This window comes from Etheostoma spectabile, chromosome 12 (genome assembly GCF_008692095.1).
Source record: "Etheostoma spectabile isolate EspeVRDwgs_2016 chromosome 12, UIUC_Espe_1.0, whole genome shotgun sequence".
Lineage (NCBI taxonomy): Eukaryota > Metazoa > Chordata > Actinopteri > Perciformes > Percidae > Etheostoma > Etheostoma spectabile.
In genome coordinates this window covers 12,217,553-12,236,200 of record NC_045744.1, presented here as the reverse complement: position 1 = coordinate 12,236,200, position 18,648 = coordinate 12,217,553, and the positions used below count along the sequence as shown (strand labels likewise).

The 18,648-nt window shown below is 41.0% G+C and overlaps 1 protein-coding gene and 1 long non-coding RNA gene across 5 annotated transcripts in view; one reads left to right on the top strand and one right to left on the bottom strand.

Annotated features, from left to right (window-relative positions):
- The window catches only part of cacnb2b (calcium channel, voltage-dependent, beta 2b), a 42,723-nt gene that overhangs the window by 19,264 nt on the left and 4,811 nt on the right, over positions 1-18,648 (bottom strand). Inside the window, exon 1 of one of the 4 annotated variants that reach the window (XM_032531761.1) lies at positions 15,275-15,741. The exons of the other annotated variants lie outside the window; for them this stretch is intronic. Coding sequence (XP_032387652.1) covers positions 15,275-15,292 — 18 coding nt within the window. The 5' untranslated portion in view covers positions 15,293-15,741. Of the gene's footprint in view, positions 1-15,274; positions 15,742-18,648 lie in introns of those variants that run through there. 4 annotated transcript variants of the gene reach the window in all.
- Positions 5,105-6,726, top strand: LOC116699261 (uncharacterized). The gene is made up of 2 exons (XR_004334405.1): positions 5,105-5,232; positions 5,441-6,726. It is a non-coding gene; the product is annotated as an uncharacterized LOC116699261 (long non-coding RNA).

Genomic DNA, 18,648 nt, shown 5'->3' with positions numbered 1-18,648 from the left:
TTCAATTGTCTACTGCATTGTAAAAGTGAAAAATTGAACCAGAAAAAGCAAACATGCTTAAAACGCTATTTGTCTGGTTAGCTAACAGCTGGTTCTTCCGCCACCATAAAGCTAAGCCCCCATCTAATCCATAGAACTCAGCAATCAATTTGGTGAGTAATATGTAAATATGACAAGGAACAATGGCCAAAACCATAAATAATAAGATAATAATAAAATTTGTTTTGTTTAATAAAGCCCTTCAGTGGCATTATTTTTAAGGCATTTCATGTAAACTAGAAAGGTCAAGGTTAAAGACAAATCTATTAATAGAGCGCTTTAAAAGCAAACCAGGTTTTCTGCCAAAGTGCTCTACAACACACATAATTGAGCAAAAGGATTATCACAAAGAATACATACTTAAACATATGCATAAATGCATAGTGCACACATAAACACATACAGTGTACACACATACACACACATACAGACATTCAGGCATGTAAATGTAGAATGTACATCATGTCAAGAATTATTGCAGGGGGAGGCAAGGGAGTGAAAGTGGGTCTTAAGACACCGTTTCAAAGAGTCACAAGATTCTGCTGTTCTTATCAGAGAGTCTTGGTGCAGCTACTGAGAAAGCCCAGTCTTCAAAAGGTTTTCAATGAGATTGTGGGATGGTTAACAACCTTTGATCTATAGATCTGAGGGGCCAAGCTGTATTGTGTGGTGATCTGGGATATAGCTTGGGGTGAGACTATGCAGAACTTAAACACAAAGAAGGATATTCGAAAGAATACAATGCCGAATGAAGAGCATGCAAAGATGCTAGTACATGTGTAATATGTTATTTTTTATGTTTGCATTGGATTCTGGTTGAAGCATTCTGTACCAGTTGTAAGCGGTGAATAGAGCATGGTTGATACCGAAATACAGAGTTGCAAAAATCAAGTCTTGAAGATATTAGAGCATGGAAAGCATGGAATCATTGGGAAATCCACAGAGGAGCTACTGAAGTGGTAGTTAGACCTTGTGCAGAGAATGTCCATATAATTAAGTAAATTTGGCAGTGGTCAACATCACTGCTACTGTACATCTCACGGTTGAAATGTAAGCATTAAAGTACAAAATGTAAGCATCAAAGAGCCCATATGGAAGCAGCAGTGGTGAGGGGTACCATGTGAAAGAGTAGCGTGAAGTAGTAGAGAGAAGGGTTCATGTCGAGATAAAGGGTATGTGGCAAATTACAGTGTGTGTGTGTGTGTGTGTGTGTGTGTGTGTGTGTGTGTGTGTGTGTGTGTGTGTGTATAATCTTGCCACTCGCTATGCCACTTATCTATCTCTCATTTGTAGCTATGAAAAGACAACTAGGGTTTGGTGTTTCCACACCTCGACAAAGCAGCTCCAGTATGAGCAGCAGATCGGTGGTTCCTTCAGCTGTGTAGCTGCTGAGTGCCTCATAAACCCAAGGCGAAGTGACAACTTAGTGAGCAACAGTGAGCTCCAGAGCTAGGTAGTTGATTGTGTGCAGAAACCCCAAGACTGAGGCACCATCCACTGCCCAGCCAAAAAGGTTCATCATGCAGTTAACTTTGTTGAATCTTATCTAGTGAGGGGGCTGCCCAGTGTACATGCAGGTGCATTCAAATGTTCATAAGAATAAAAACCGGACAAATGTAGAATCATATTTGTCTAAAACCGCGGTGGAAATAATTAAAGCAGTATGATGGAAACAATCGAGGGATTGTGAACCAAGCAACAAGTTCAGCTGTTGACTTGGTCAAAACTGCAGATCTAACAATACAGGAAATCTGCAAAACAGTGCTAGTTACTTTATTCCACATATTGACATGCCATATTTCAAACTTTGGGACATGCGCATCATGTCTGTCTCATCTGTCTGTTCAGAGCTTGCACAAGTCAATAGTGGGTCAGTTGCTGCTCACAAGGGTAAAATTCCGCATTAATACCTCCAGGGATGTACAGATAACAGATTAAGGCTTTCTCTAAAAATCCAGTCCTCTAAAAATTGCCTTTGCAGCAATTCCATTCCATTCCAATCCCATTCACTACTCTAGTGGAAAGCAGAGCAGCTTGTGCTTTGATCAAGTGTAAAGGATTTTTCATGACAGAAGATCAAAACTGAAATATGTTTACTCATTTCTTGGGATATTCTAGTGGATTTGCGGAAACATTTGTAGCTTTTAAATGAATAAGCTTCGCTAAGACCTCGCTGGTGAGCTTCAGTGGATAGAGTTGTGTATCCGAAACCAATAAAAACACAGCCTACATCCAAAGCACCGTTTACTACAGTTCATTGTTGTATGCAGGTCAGGTCACTAATCTAATTGTGACTAATTTCCTGTCATCCCTCCAATGAGCTGCAGGCACTTAGCTCGGTGTTCACAATTTCCCAATTTTCGCCTATAAATATTTTCCTGTATTGGCTCTTTCTGCTGCAGAAGAACAATGAAATGTTATCTGATAACAACAATCCTCTTGCAATTAAGCTGCTGCTCATTTACTCTGATGTGTTATTCCGTATACTCTGAGGATTTCTTTGCTACTCTCTCTTTTCTTCATTAACATGCAGTGTGTGTTCAGTTTTCTCCAAGCCCTGTCTAATCAGCTGCTGTGCATCATCTGTCTGAAGGAGACTGGCTCCATGCCCTCTGCCTGATGCTACCATAGAGCAGATATGGCCTGGCTGGCACCGCCACCTTTACTTTGGCACAAGTCTCCGTCTGCGGAGTTAAAGGCTGCATCACGGCCCTTTAGATCTCCAATTATAGATCAAGAATGGCAGTGGATCTGTGCGGCACTAAAACTAATTTATGTCTATAGGCTACAGTATGTTAATATGGGTTTGATCATTATTAACGATGTCGCGAGTTTGTGGTTACAAAATGAAAGAGAAGTGAAGAGTTAAAAAATGTAAACTACAAATAATTCAGTTAGCTATGCTTAGTTACAGTTGTTAGGCCTGTCAAGCATTCCCATCATCCATAGAGACAGAGCGTGTTTAAGTCCCGCCCACGCCCAAAGGGGAAAACAATTCATTGCTCTCCATTGACTAGGTATTGCATTAATCTGCCTCCTTATTAATTCTGTATGCTAGCAAACAACAGAAAAATGCACAAATGCTGCTGCGTGGTGGGATGCACTAACAACACGTTGAAAAAAAACGTAGTTATAACTAAGCTTTTAGGAAGACAAAAAAAGTCAATACTGGCAATAAGAGATGAGAGGCAGCAGCATGAAGAACAGGCAAACTGTGGGATTAAGCTAACTATATTTCTGTAAAAAAAGGTAAAGCATTTTTGACGGTATGCATCTTGTGTTATAGTGGAATGTTGATTATCTACATTTCACTTTAACACAAGTTGCATACTGCACTTTTATTTTTGCAAGTGCCTCCGCATGCTAACACATAGCTAACTTTAGCTTACTAACAGCTAACTGGTCCTCTCTGGTAGAGAAAGGTTTGGCATCCTTAAATCTAATCTGTTTTTAGCTAGCTATTTTGTTAGCTTGCAATTCACAATGGTGTACATCAGAGATGGGATGTAACGAAGAACAAATACTTTGTTACTGTACTCAAGTAGATTTTTCCGTTATTTTTACTATTTATTTTTTTGGCGACTTTTTACTTTTACTCCTTACATTTTAATATGAATATCGGTACTTTCTACTCCTTACATTTTACAAAATTGGCTCGTTACTTTAGTTTTGTAGTAAAGGTTGTCTATCAGGTGTGGCGAAAAAGAAAAAGAGACTAGCTGTCTGGAGGGTAACCAGTTGAGTATGTGTGCGTCCTTGAGAACTGTAAGTCATATAACTGATGTTGTCAGTTCATTTAAGCCTGTTGTTTTATTGGTCTATAGTTCTTGCAAATTTAAAAGTTAGCTTGTTTGTGTTCTTCACCTGTTAGCTAGGTTACACCTGGCTGTTGATTCGATATAATGGGGATTGTTGAACGCCCTTGCTCATTAAGATAATGTAATTAATAGTGGGTTTATTGTTATTTACAAGCGTGTATGATTCCTATGCATTGTGTATGGTAACCTTTACAATGTTATTTATTTCTCTAATTACCAGACAAAAAGCAATGGCAGAGCTACCCCCCCCCCCATGTTAATCCTGATGCTTGATTGTAATAAAGCATCAACAGAGAGAAGTTGTCTCCGTTTGTGTTTTAACGGAAACACCTGGGGCGACGTTGGAAACCAGAATCAGCTTTAAATCCAGTCCTAATCTAGTATTCACTAATTTTTAAATCCTTTCACTGGAGTTAGTTATTTTTTTTGCGTCAACAATACCAAATGTAATCTAATTGGATGGGAATATACACAGACTTCTCACGAAATCGCACTTGAATTCATATCTTGCTACTCGGTCAGAATCTTATTAACCTGAAGTCCCAGTCTCACAATAAATAAGCTGTGTGTTTTAGACCTATTGGCAAACACCCATTTAAAATGTAGCCAATGTCTTATAAAGAGCCTTTTTCCCATGTCCACTGTAGTTTCTCAGCGTGCTCTCTAGTAACATCTGTCTGGTCCAACTTTGTCATTCGCAAGGCTACTTTTACTTCTATACTTTAAGTACATTTCCAGGCCTGTACTTTACTTTTACTTGAGTAAAGAAGTTAAATCAGTACTTCTACTTTTACCAGAGTATTTTTTTTTAAACACAATTACCTGTACTTGTACTTGAGTACGGAAAGTGAGTACTTTTGCCATCTCTGGTGTACATTCTGTAATCCACTTATTACACTTTTTTAATGTTCTATCCAGTCTCTTATAAACAGAATATTAGTTTGACTACTGCCCCATGCACACCACTGTTTAACTCCAAAGTTTTTAGCTGGGTTCATTGAAGGATTGATGAATGGTCAATTCCCTTTTGATTAATTATGTTCAGTGTAACTGTCTGTGGGACAGTGCTATTGAGATTTACACTTTAGTCCATATACGGTAATTAAAAACCTTAAAAATGTCTAATAAATAAGTTTAAAAAGGGACATTTGATTTCAAATTGTGCGAAAATGTTTTACATTAAAAATATGTTTATATTTTGTTCTTTATTACAAATGTTAGTTCTTATGTTGAAATCAAAGGTCAAATGACCAGAGTTAAGTGAAGGCCACACCTGTTGCATTGTGGGCAGAAGGTATTCAGCTAGAGCAAACGTGGCTGCAGAGAAAATGTAGGGGCTTAAACTGAGATTTGCACGGTCCAAGAGGCGCACACGGTAATTGTGCTTTTGTATTTCAGCTTTGTTACATTTGTTGAATATTTGTTGTAATTTCTTTGTATTGAATGCACTTTACGCACTGTTGTGACGCTAACTCTAATAATATTGTGGGGGCCGTCTAATTAAGGAAACGTGTTTAAGAGACTGTAAAATCACTGAAAGTATTTTTGACTTATTGTATTTTATGTGTTTATTTTCTTTATAGTTTTCACGGTGTCTTGTGGATGGAATTGTGGAAATAAATGTTAAAAAGACATCTGTATGATGCGTGGCCGTATTCAATTGGACCAGTGTAATTACAGTGAAAACGTAACGCCAGCATGGCCAAGAGTCTAAAGCGAAAGCCTTACTAAAGAGCAACGTGAGTCCGTGAAGAGAGCCAGAGCAAGAGAGAGAGAGAGAAAAGCATCGCTGAGGCAGCGTGTGACCGGACAAGAAGCGAGAGAAGAGATCGTGCTGACCCACGGGATAAGGAAGGAGAGCCGTTCCTGACACAGAGTGCAGAGTGCCGCGATTCCGCCAACAGAGGACAGCAACAACGAGGACTACAGCGCCGCAAATATCCCCTACAGGCGACAGAGTGCAGTATCTGTTTTCCTCCTTTGCTGTCAACACAAAACGGGCGGCTCCACGGACAGCGCGAGGTTTGATTGTGCTATCCTGTGCTTCTTTATGGAACTTTGTAGGCTACAGTTTGAAAGAAAGGACTTGATAAAACAAACTGCTGGTTCATTGAGAGAGTAATTTTATCTGTCTTTACAGCCCAGTTGCTGTTACTGAAACAGAGTAATTGTTAATGTTTTAATGTTATTGCTAATAGTTTTCATCTGAGAGTTTAAGTACTCAATCAAGTTCAGGTGAATAGAAATAGCAATTGACTACACTGATAACTACTTTGTTGTAAAGGGCTTATCTGCACAATTAGCAAGTTAATGCATACAGTGCCTTTTCTAAAATCTGCAAAATGTCAGTTCATGAAGAAAAATCACCAAGTGCCAAATTAAGTGAAGAAATAGATTCTCTTCAGAAGAAGTTAAGTAGTTTGAGAGTACAGTTAAAGGCACAAACGGATGAAGCTGAAAAGGAGAGATTAGAAACACTTATAGGTGACATTATTGCTAAAATAGAGATACTAAAAGTATCAACGGTTGAACCTACTTCTACTACCTCCCAGACAGACAACCTCAGGAGATCTTCACGAGATAGAAAATTAACCCCAAAAATGCTGGAGTTGAAGCAACTAGAGACCTCTCAAAATGAGAGTAAATTCATAACATTGTATGGAAAATGGAAAGAGCAGGTTAAAGTTGCACGCAACAATCTTAAAGATGAGTGTTCTGATGAAGACTTGTGTGAAATGATGGATGCTGTAGAAGGGCTAGAAAAACAAGTTAAAGATGCATATGTAAATGTACGATCTCAATCAGCACCTTCTACTGAGATTAGAAGGAAGGTGGATTCCTGCACAGCGGTATCAAGAGACTTGATGGAGCTAATGAAAGTACGCATGAGTGAAGTAGGGCAAGAGGATTTTGATGCTAAGGCAGAAAGTGCAAGACTTCATTTTATACTGGACAAAGAGTATGCCCAGTCAATATTTGGCTCCTCAAAAACCAAATCTACTGTTCGTAGCCATCACTCAAACCATTCTTCACAGTCATCAGAACAGCAAAGCATTACAGCCAAAAGAGCAGAGTGTGCAGCGCAGCTGGCCGCAAAGAAAGTTGAAATAAACATGGAAGAGGCAATTGCTGCACAAAAGCAAGAACTTAAAAGACTGGAAAATCAGAGAGATCTTGATGTGATAGCTGCTAAGCTTAGGGCATACTCTGAAGCTGACTCAAATGAGATTTGCAGCGAAAATCAAGCAACACCTCCAGTACCACATAAAGAAATTAAAAAAGAACAAACGTATAAAAATGATGAACAAACAACCAATACTAACAATGAAGCATCATTAGTACAAGCCCTGCATGATGCAATTTCTCTTACAAGACTTCCTACACCTGAACCCTCAGTCTTTGTTGGAGACCCACTTAAGTTCTTAGAGTGGAGAACAAGTTTCAAAGCACTGATAGAACGTCGATGTATAAATCCAGTGGACAGGTTATTTTACCTGCAGAAATACTCAGTGGGGGGCAGATCTGTAGTAAAAGGAACCTTCTACAGAAAGATGATGAAGCTTACAATCAGCATGGGAAGCTTTTGAATGCACGATACGGCCATCCCTTTGTGATCCATGTGCATACAGAGAAAAATTAAACAGCTGGTCGAAGATTGGCTCAAGAGAGTCAGTGAAATTAAGACAATTTAGCGATTTTCTGACAGCCTGCAGTAATGCCATGCCTCACATCAAAGGACTCCAGGTGTTGAATGACTGTGAGGAAAACCGAAAGATGCTCCAGAAACTCCCAGATTGGTTGACCTCTCGCTGGAATCGCCACGTCACCAAGCAGCTGAGACAAACCGAGGAGTATCCCAATTTCAAGGAGTTTGCTGATTTTGTAGCAAGGAAGCAGATATAGCATGCAATCCTATGACATCCTTTCAAGCCTTAAAGTCCTCCTGAAGAAAGGCCACTAGAGATGTAAAACGTCCAAAGGCTAGTGCATTCAGTACAAATGTGAAAGATGAATCTGAGAAATCATGAAAATTATGAAACATACAGTGCTCTAGAGAACCCAGCTAAAAAGATTCAAATGGAGCAAAGAAGTGAGCATATCCACTTATCTTCACACCCAGTAACATGCCTATGCTGTGGAGAGAGTCACTCCATCCACAAATGCCAGAAGTTGTCCAGTAAGCCTACAGAGGAAAAGAAAAGGTTCGTATTGGACAATAATCTGTGCTTTGGTTGTCTTAGGAAAGGACACAATTCAAAGGACTGTAAGAATAAGGCTACTTGTGGTATATGTAAAAAATCTCATCCAACACCACTTCACGAAAACCGTGCTCCTTCAGCAAACGCATCTTCTTCTCATGCTATGCAAGCAGAAGAAAACACATCTTCCCTTTCCTGCTGCATTGGTAGAGACCAAGGTGGGAGCACATCCATGATAGTGCCTGTTTGGATTTCTTCAATCACCACACCTGAAAAAGAGACTTTAGTGTATGCCCTACTAGATACACAGAGTAGCAACACTTTTGTAGACCAAGGGGTAAGTGAGAAGATGGGGGCGGGTTCAGAGCCAGTCAAGTTGAAGCTTACCACTATGATGGGAAAAGATTCCATTGTTCAGAGTGAAAGAGTCAGTGGGCTTAGAGTTAGAGGGTTTGCTTCAAATAGCTTTGTTAACTTGCCACCTGCTTACACCAGAGACTTCATTCCACTAGAACGTTCTCACATCCCAAACCCCTGAAACTGCCAAAAAGTGGAACATTTGACCCAAATTGCACAAGAAATACCAGAGCTGATGGAGTGTGAGGTTTGGGCTCCTTTTAGCTATGACTGCCCCAGACCTTGGCTCCACGACAAGTCCTAACAGGAGGGACTACGAGCCGTATGGTGTTAAAACTGACTTGGGTTGGGTATTGTTGGCAATTCATCTCAGGTCGCAAAGTCAACAGAAGTGACAGGTCTGTGTCATCGAGTATCTGTCAAGGAACTTCCACCATTGACACCAGCCAATGTCATCAGAGCCCTGGAAGCTGACTTCAAAGACACTAACCCTGGGGAAAAGAGCATATCACAAGATGACATTCAGTTCATGCATATACTGAATGAAAGAATACATCAGAATGCAGATGGACACCTCGAAATGCCTCTTCCTTTTAAGACACGCCCGCAACTGTCAGAAAATAAGCGTCTGGCTCTGGTGCGGCTGAAGCAGCTGAAGAGAAAATTTGAGAGAAATCCCAGATTCAAAGATGACTACATTAAGTTCATGGACAGTGTATTCAAAGATGGGGATGCAGAGAGAGCTGAGAACCAACCCAGGGCAGGATACGTCTGGTACATTCCTCACCAGGGAGTATACCACCCTAGAAAACCAGAAAAAATCAGGGTTGTGTTTGATTGCTCCGCTAAGTATGAGGGTACAGCTCTGAATGATCACTTGTTAGCCGGACCTGACCTCACAAACGGATTGACAGGAGTACTCTGCAGGTTCCGCAAACACGCAATTGCACTTATCTGTGATGTTGAAAAAATGTTCCACAGATTCCATGTAAGCCCAGAGGACAGAGACTACTTAAGATTCCTGTGGTGGGAAAACGGTGATACAAAAGAAGAGCCAAAAGAATATCGAATGCGGGTCCATCTGTTTGGAGCAACATCTTCTCCAGGCTGCGCAAATTATGGAATGAAGTACCTCGCAAGTCAGAACGAGAAGGAGTATCCTGCAGCAGCCAACTTCATAAGGAAGAATTTTTACGTTGATGACGGGTTGATCAGCGTAGACTCCGTGGAGACAGCCATCAAACTAGTCAGAGAAGCGCAAAATTTATGTGCAAAAGGGAAATTACACCTTCACAAGTTCATTTCAAACAACAGAGAAGTCTTGGAGTCTATTCCTGCCAGTGAACTAGCTAATGGAGTACAGGATGTAGATCTCAATCATGAAGAGCTCCCAGTTCAGACTGTGTTGGGAGTGAAGTGGAGTGCAAACAGTGACACATTCTCCTTTAAGGTCGTCCTAGATGAGAAGCCAGCGTCACGGCGGGGAATTCTCTCCACAGTCGCTTCTGTGTTCGACCCGCTAGGCTTTTTGGCTCCTTTCCTTCTTCTGGGAAAGAAAATACTGCAGGAAATGTGCCAAAAGGGCATTGGATGGGACGAACAATTGCCCGCAGAATTAAGGCCTCGATGGGAGAATTGGCTGAATGATCTAGAGAATCTGCAGAAACTCCAGATTCCACGATGCTTTGTTCCTGAAAACCTAGGGAAGGTACAGAGGATTGAACTGCATCACTTCTCGGATGCGAGTAGCTATGGGTACGGTCAGTGTTCATATATCCGAGTGGTGGCAGAAGACAAAGTGCATTGCTCTTTAGTCATAGGTAAAGCCAGGGTTGCACCCACCAAAGTTGTAACCATACCTAGACTAGAGTTAACAGCTGCAGTGGTCTCCTCAGCAGTTGGCAGTATGTTGAAGGAGGAGCTGGAGCTCAAGATTGATCAAGAATACTTTTGGACAGACTCGCAAGTGGTTTTAGGCTACATTAACAATGAGGCACGCAGGTTTCATGTTTTTGTTGCTAATCGAGTCCAACGAATCAGAGAAACAACAAATCCAGCCCAGTGGTACTACATTGACACTGACCAAAACCCGGCGGACCATGCTTCCAGAGGGCTCAAAGTGGCAGAGCTGGTGAGTTCAACGTGGCTCACTGGACCAAAATTCCTGTGGGAAAGAGAGATTATTGCCCAAAAGACAATTCCACAGCTTATGATGGGAGATCCAGAAGTCAAAGTGACACAAGTACTACAGACAAAAGTAGTCGAAGAGGACAATTTTCTGGAAAGACTGGGGCGTTTCTCAAACTGGCATACAGCAGTGAATGTTGTTGCTCGAATACAGAAACTGGCAAAAAGAGCAAAAACAGCAGAGCCCATAAGTGTAGAAGACAGAAGGAAGGCCAGTCTTGTACTTGTGAAGTTAGCTCAAAAGAATGCCTTCAAAGGAAATACAAATGTTGAACCCATGGCAACTGCCACAAAAATCACCAGTTGTTCCACTTGAAACCAGTAATGCAAGATGGTGTTCTCAGAGTGGTAGGGCGATTAAGAAGGCCTCCTTACATCATGACTTGAAGCATCCGGGAATCTTTCCAAGAGATGGGGTGATTACACGTCTGATCATAGGTACTGCCATGAAAAAAGTCAGCATCAAGGCAGAGGACAGACTCTCAATGAGCTCAGAGCACATGGTTACTGGGTGGTGGGTGGCAGCAAAATGTGGCAAGTTACATCAAACAAAGTGTCACATGCACAAGAGCACGCAGACCAACAGAAATACAAAGATGTCAGATTTACCTGCTAACCGTGTGATCCCTCACCACCAGTTTCTTTCTGTGGGATGGATTGTTTTGGGCCCTTTCTTACTAAGCAGGGTCGCAGAGAGCATAAGCGGTACGGTCCCGATATTCACCTGCCTGTCTCAAGGGCAATCCACATAGAATATTGGGAAGATCTAACAACTGATGCATTCATAAAGCACTACGGTGTTTATAGCTATCGTGGAGCTGTAGACAATCAGGTCAGATCGAGGACAATTTGTTGGGGCAAAAAATGAACTCACAAACTTTAAAGAGGTTGATAAAGTAGACTGACGTCTTACCTAGCCGAGAAACAATGTGACTTTATCATGAACGTACCTGATTCCATTCACATGGGGAGGGTTTGGGAACGGCAGATAAGGACAGTTAGGGGCGTCCTTAGCTGTGTTCTTGCCAAGAGTGCTGGAAGGGTTAGATGATCTTCTTTAAGAACATTTTCTATGAAGCATGTCCATAGTAAACAGTAGACCACTCACTACTGACAGCATTAATGATCCCAAAAGTCTAGAACCACTTACTCCAAACCATTTGTTGACCATGAAAAGCTCTGTCCCGCTTCCTCCTCCCCGGCAATTTGTGGCAGAAGATGTGTATGCCAAGAAAAGGTGGCGCAGGGTACAGTACCTGACAGAACAATTCTGGAGTAGATGGAAGAAAGAGTATCTAACAAACATTATCCTCAGACAACGCTGGCACTCGCAAGGCGTAATGTAAAGGTGGGAGATATAGTCATCATCAAAGAAGACGAGGTGCCCCGTAATGAATGAGAATTGCAGGGTACTAGAGTTTTGTAAAGATGAAGATGGGTTGGTGCGAAAGGTTACAGTCCAAATGGGAAACAGAAAGGTCCAGGAAAGAGGGTCAAAGACTTGGTAGTTCATCCATTCTTGAAAGACCTATTCCAAGTTAGTTGTACTTGTAGAAAACAACTCAAATGTGTTGTAATGAACTAAGCTCTAAGAATTTATAGTAAAAAGTAAGGAAGTTAAATGGGAGTGTTGACCTGTGAGGTAAAATGCCAGTTGTTTTATTTCTGGAAATTACTAGATTTATTCAAATGTTTTCCCTAAATGTGTCATAAATCATAGTAATTTGATGGGAGTGTAACTGTCTGTGGGACAGTGCTATTGAGATTACCTTAGTCCATATACGGTAATTAAAAACCTTAAAATGTCTAATAAAAAAGTTTAAAAAGGGACATTTGATTTCAAATTGTGCGAAATGTTTTACATTAAAATATGTTTATATTTTGTTCTTTATACAAATGTTTGTTCTTATGTTGAAATCAAAGGTCAAATGACCAGAGTTAAGTGAAGGCCACACCTGTTGCATTGTGGGCAAAGGTATTCAGCTAGAGCAAACGTGGCTGCAGAGAAAAAGTAGGGCTTAAACTGAGATTTGCACGGTCCAAGAGGCGCACACGGTAATTGTGCTTTTGTATTTCAGCTTTGTTACATTTGTTGAATATTTGTTGTAATTTCTTTGTATTGAATGCACTTTACGCACTGTTTGACGCTAACTCTAATAATATTGTGGGGCCGTCTAATTAAGGAAACGTGTTTAAGAGACTGTAAAATCACTGAAAGTATTTTTGACTTATTGTATTTTATGTGTTTATTTTCTTTATAGTTTTCACGGTGTCTTGTGGATGGAATTGTGGAAATAAATGTTAAAAAGACATCTGTATGATGCGTGGCCGTATTCAATTGGACCAGTGTAATTACATTCAGTGTTTGCAATCAGATCTTACCCTTAAGGTAAAAGTAATGATATGAGACCAACATGATTTTTTAACATCATATACGATTTTAATATAATTCAAATCGTTTAGCTAATGACTACAGTACTCATGCAAAGCATGTACTAATATGGAGAGAATCTGAACATTTGAAGGGACATCAAAAAGACAAAATTGATTTGCCTCCAAGAAAATCACAGAACCAAAAATCATTGAAGGGGAAAAAAATGTGTATTTGGGCTCCTCTCTCTCTGGGTCATGATTGTCTCTGAATAAGGAGATTAAGATAGCATGCGTCAATCCAGGATTAAGAGCCAGAGAGACGAATGCAACCTCCTCATAGACAGCCAACACTGCTGCTTGGACTGCATGTGGTCAAACTCTCTGACAGTCATCACACAGCGAAACAATAGCTGCATTAATAGTATCTATGCAACCTAATTCCTGGCTTGCTTGGCTCCTGTAATGGATATTTAATCTGTAGTAGGCAAAACTCTCTGTTCATATGCATTACACAGCATTATCATGAATCCTGTTGGTATCAGAAGGGGTGTGTGTGTTTGGGGATTATTAAAAAAAAAACATCTGCCAATCATTCCTGTTGTGATCATTTTTCACTTGTTGCACTGAGGCAATTATTGAACCACCACTAACACACGGTCACTCTTGGTATGGAAAAAATTGAGGACATTTTTGTCAGGTTAAACACAAAAAAGATAGATATATAAAGATTAAAACAACACTATGAACAACATGGAAACCCTCCTAATCCCAAAAGAAACTGGTCTACCCAGTATTCTTCACCTTATTGCTTCACTTCCTGCCTGGATGGAGAGCAGGTCTCTAGACGTCACGCCCCAGCCACAGCTACTAAGAGGCTTTTTCTATTCTAAGTAGCAAGCAGTGGGCCAGCACAAACCTGCACTGTAATGCAGGACAGTAGACCATCCAGAGACTGAGGTTCCCTCAAGCTCCACTTTGTGTCCCTGACGTGTTAGCACTTTGTGTCCCTGATGTGGTATCACTTTGTGTCCCTGACGTGTTATCACTTTGTGTCCGTGATGTGTTATCATTACATTTGAGTTGCAGAGCTGAGGATCTGTTTCAATAAATACCCTGAGATCTTTGAAAAACACAGAATGTTGTGCAACGGTAACTGTTGTTCTGAAAGTATTCAAGAATCCTTAAACTGGCATTAATTGATTTTCTGGACACGTATAAACCCCACATTGACCTATCACAACCTTTTAGTTGCTATGGCAAACATGTTAGAAAGAAGTTGATTATTTACACATCCAGCAGATATGGAGGAAAATATGCACTTATTATTTCAAATTAAAACATAAAGTAGTGGCAAGTAACTTTCATACAGACAAATTATAAAACTGATGATAAAACGTTTTAATTTTGGTTCATGTTGTTTAAATTAGGTAAGGACATATAATGTAATCATATTTGGATTAACAAATATGAATTGTAAAAATAAAAATAAATGTTTTTATTGTGCAACAGACAGATCATTTCTTCATTCAGATGGCTGGAAAGAATATTTAAGGATTCTTGGATGAACCTTCAGAACAGCAGTAAGTGTTGTTAACCAACCCTGTGGGTTACTAAAGATTGACAGCTGGGTACTTCACTCTGTGACTTGAATGTAGTGCTCATGCATGAGAAGCACAAAGGGGTAGGTGCTCACTAAAACAGATCACTTCTCTCTTTGCATGTTGCTTTAATATTGGTACTTTAATCCTAAGTAAAATACATTTTTTCAGGCAAACAATGAGCATGATATAAGTCACTGGAACACTGGTTTGCTCAGGTAAGGTAAGACGTATCTCAGGAAGTCATACAGTATGTGCATTGATGGCTTGTACAGCACGAGAAGGAGGACATTTACTGCACCTGCTGCTGATGTACAATTTAAAACTTGGATGACATGTGGGTTGAAAACATGTGCATTTTCAGTTCTAAAATCACAGAGTTCACATCAAGTCCAAGAGAGAAAAAGGAAGAGGGCAAGAATAGAGATTTAATCCATTTGACCTCCACAGGCCATTGGTTATGCAATTCTCTCTGAAGCCCAGGTTTTCAACTAAACACATGGTATGATACATGCATGTGCATATGCATCTATATCTGCCCTTGTAACTGTTTTAGTCAGCTCAATGATGTGGAAAGGCCTCACACAAGGATTAACACCCAGTGCAACAGATGGTGCATTCTCCTGCACACACACACGCACACTCACTCTCTCTCTCTCTCACACACACACACACACACACACGAAAATCACCAGAATTGTACCTTTTTCTTGGGTGGCATGGTGGCTAAAGCGGTCCACTGTGTTATCCCCCGGTTGTAATCACCAGATCAGATTATCGTTCAACTGGCTCCAGTAGATGAGACATTATGCCACGGGACCGAGTTTACCTCTGAAACAGGTGGATGTATCCGCGGATGCCCTTAAATGCAGCAACAACACCGTTCTTTAAGCGCTGTTTTGCGCGCAATGGTGAAATGTTTCCTAAAAAACCGCGACACGCTGGACGCCGCCAGAGACACGGACGAGTAGAGTGAGGGGTTTCACTCAAGTCTGTGTTGTGAGTTGAGTGTAGTTACCCTAGCTGAGTCCTAGGGGTATTAAAGGCTTATTTCTCGGTGCGGCATCTGTTGCCTGTCCAAACCGTTCGCACTGTCCATGCGCAAAGTGAGGAGTGTCTCACTTATGTTGTTGACCAGAGTTGTCTCCCTCCGCTGTGTAATGCCTGATTAGTGTGTGTGCATCCAAATAAACAACAATTTGTGCTGGTTGCACGAATAGAGTATTATAATGGCCTGGCTCTAAAATAGAAAAATGAAATTATAAAGTGAACACGACAGAGTTATTTTGTGCATTCGATACAGCATACAGACGGACATACTACTCGTCATCTCGAGAGCGCAATAGTGATTCTTTTGCCATATCATGTCACTAGTCTATATCCTCGACGTTCCACTTCCGGGATTGCTCCGTTTGCCGACGGAAATTCCGCCGGATTGCACACATTTATGAACTGATTTATGTCCGTTGCCTTGGACTTCTTTTGTGTTAGTATTGTAAACTCTGGTCAATTTATCAAAACTATGGTTAACCTTTTCTTAGATCTCTGCAAGGTAACTCCAGACAGCTAGCTATGTCCAATTTGAGTTTTCTCTCGACGAAAGTAACTTTTGAACGTACACACGTTCCACCAAAACGAGTTCCTTCCCGAGGCTTTTTTGCAGAGACACCTTTGCACCGTCCTGTGGACTAGCCAGGCCCCCCTTTCGCAGCGCCGCGTTGGAGGAAGGTCTGGCAAAGTGTAGTATTGCCTTGCCAGACCTTCCTTCTCATGCCTCCAGGCAGAGATGGGAAGTTACGAAGTACTTTGTTACTGTACTTAAGTAGATTTTTCAGATATTTTTACTTTACTTTACTATTTATTTTTGTGGAGACTTTTTTATTTTTACTCCTTACATTTTAACACGAATATCGGTACTTATAACTCCTTACATTTTACTAAATTGCCTCGTAGTTTTGTACTAAAGGTTGTCTATCAGGTGTGATTGTGGGTGCATGTTGGAGAATATAGTCATCTCCTTTCCCAAAAGTTGGACAAAAACAAAAAACAAACAACAACAAATACCTGTGAGGCTAAATACTATATGCTATCTTACTTTTACATTAGGGAATCTTTACTTAAAAGACTTTTATTTATGGATTTCTCAATGGCACTGCTAAGAATTTTCCTCCATCACTATTTAGCTGAAAGGTAAGTAACGCTTTTGGTTCATGTGTCACTGTGGCCTGCTACCCAGACAGCCATGCAGGGGACGCAAGCAGATGGGAAACACGGTGAGATACCAAAATCTCCAGAGAGAGCTTCGGGAGGCAATGGACACAGAGGAGGGTTACATAACATGCAGGGCTGGCATCACTGGGCCAGGCTGTGACAGTGTGGAGTAAGAAGCTGTGACACTGACCTCTGGGTCAAACAAACATCTGGACCTACAATACACAAACGCACGCACACACACGCACACATCCTTTTCAATATCTTTACTGCTCAAGTGGCTCTCACCTGTAGATGTCAGACCACTGTCACAGAGAAAAAAAGATAATTAGGTGAAGGTTTATGAGAGATTATGAAACTAAACTAACATCTTGACCTGAAACAAAGCGGCACAAATAGTGGAAGTGCTTTTTTTGTTGCCTTAATGTGAATGCAGCCTCAGAATGAACTTAGTAATGTATAGGACTCGAGGAAAGATCTTATTCATCTGATTCAGAGGCGAACAGAGCCACTATCACACAATGCCATCTCACCCCTACACAGCATTTGGGATTATGTGCATACAGTGTGTGCTCTCAAACATATATAAACAAACATCTGTTCCTAAGCTTCTTTGTGTGTGTGTGTGTGTGTGTGTGTTGTCAATCTGGGGACTTAGTGCAGGGCAGGGCTGCCCAGAGAGAAATCAATGACCAGCCTTCCACTCTGCCCTCCACTTTGTTCACACAGCTAGAAACCACACATCTGCCCTCAGCTAAAAAAAAAAGAAAAAGAAATACTTCATCATTGCATATTGGACGCAACCAAAACAGCATTTTCATTCAACTGTAAACTACAGTCATTTCACACTCATTGTTTCGAGACTAACCATCACCTTTTCTTGAAAGAAATTACAGTCAATGATAAATTTCAAAGCAGACAAGGCTGAGAAAACTGAAAAAGTACTTAACCTGAACTCCTAATATCCACCGCCAACAGTTCTCCCCTCTCCGTCCCCTCCGTCCACTCTTCCCCCCTCCCACCAGCCAAAAGGCAGTACTCACCCAGGAGACATTTTTGTTCTTGAACACTTTTGACATGTCTTGCAGACGGAGAGGTCAACGGTCCTAATCCCAAAACACTCAGCATCCCCCCCCCCACACACACACACACACACACACACACACACCAAGCACGCACGCCAACCCTCACCAGATTTACATCTGCCTGGAGCGTTGCCCTCAAATCCCACCAGCTAAACATGATCTAAAACTGACTCTAGAAGGAGGAGGAGTAGGAGTGAGATGAAGAAACAGAGATAACTCCAAAAGTGTCCGTCAGAGGCAGAAATAGCCTAGAACATGCAGAAAAATTCCTTCAGTCTTTTCACCTGAATCCTCCTTTTCTTTTTCTGCTCTACTCAGATCCATAAACGCTGTTTGAATATGCAACCAAACATCTGGCTATGCCCCTCCTCTTGGATGCCGAATGCCGGTGCAAGCAAACCACTATTCCTTAACATCTGGGAGAAGAGAGATTGAGAAGAGATGGAGCGAGGGAAAGAAGTGGAAAGGAAGGAAGACATGGAGGAATATGGTGATAGATGTGAAAGGGATAGGAGAGCATAGCGAGGGAGATGGATGGCTAGTGAGTATATTAGGATGGAGGGGAGAGTGAGAGTTGAGGAGGGAGGACAGATGACTGAAGAGGGCCAGTCAGAGGCTGCAGCGGGCCGACACAGACTGACAGACAGGTTACTGATCCTTAACATGAGATCATAGAAAAGAAAAAAAAAAGGTTACATTGATTTTGTTGTTGGAAATACAGAATATGAATGATCATTTATGATTGTGTCGCTGTTTATGTCATCTTGCATTTTTTGTTGGA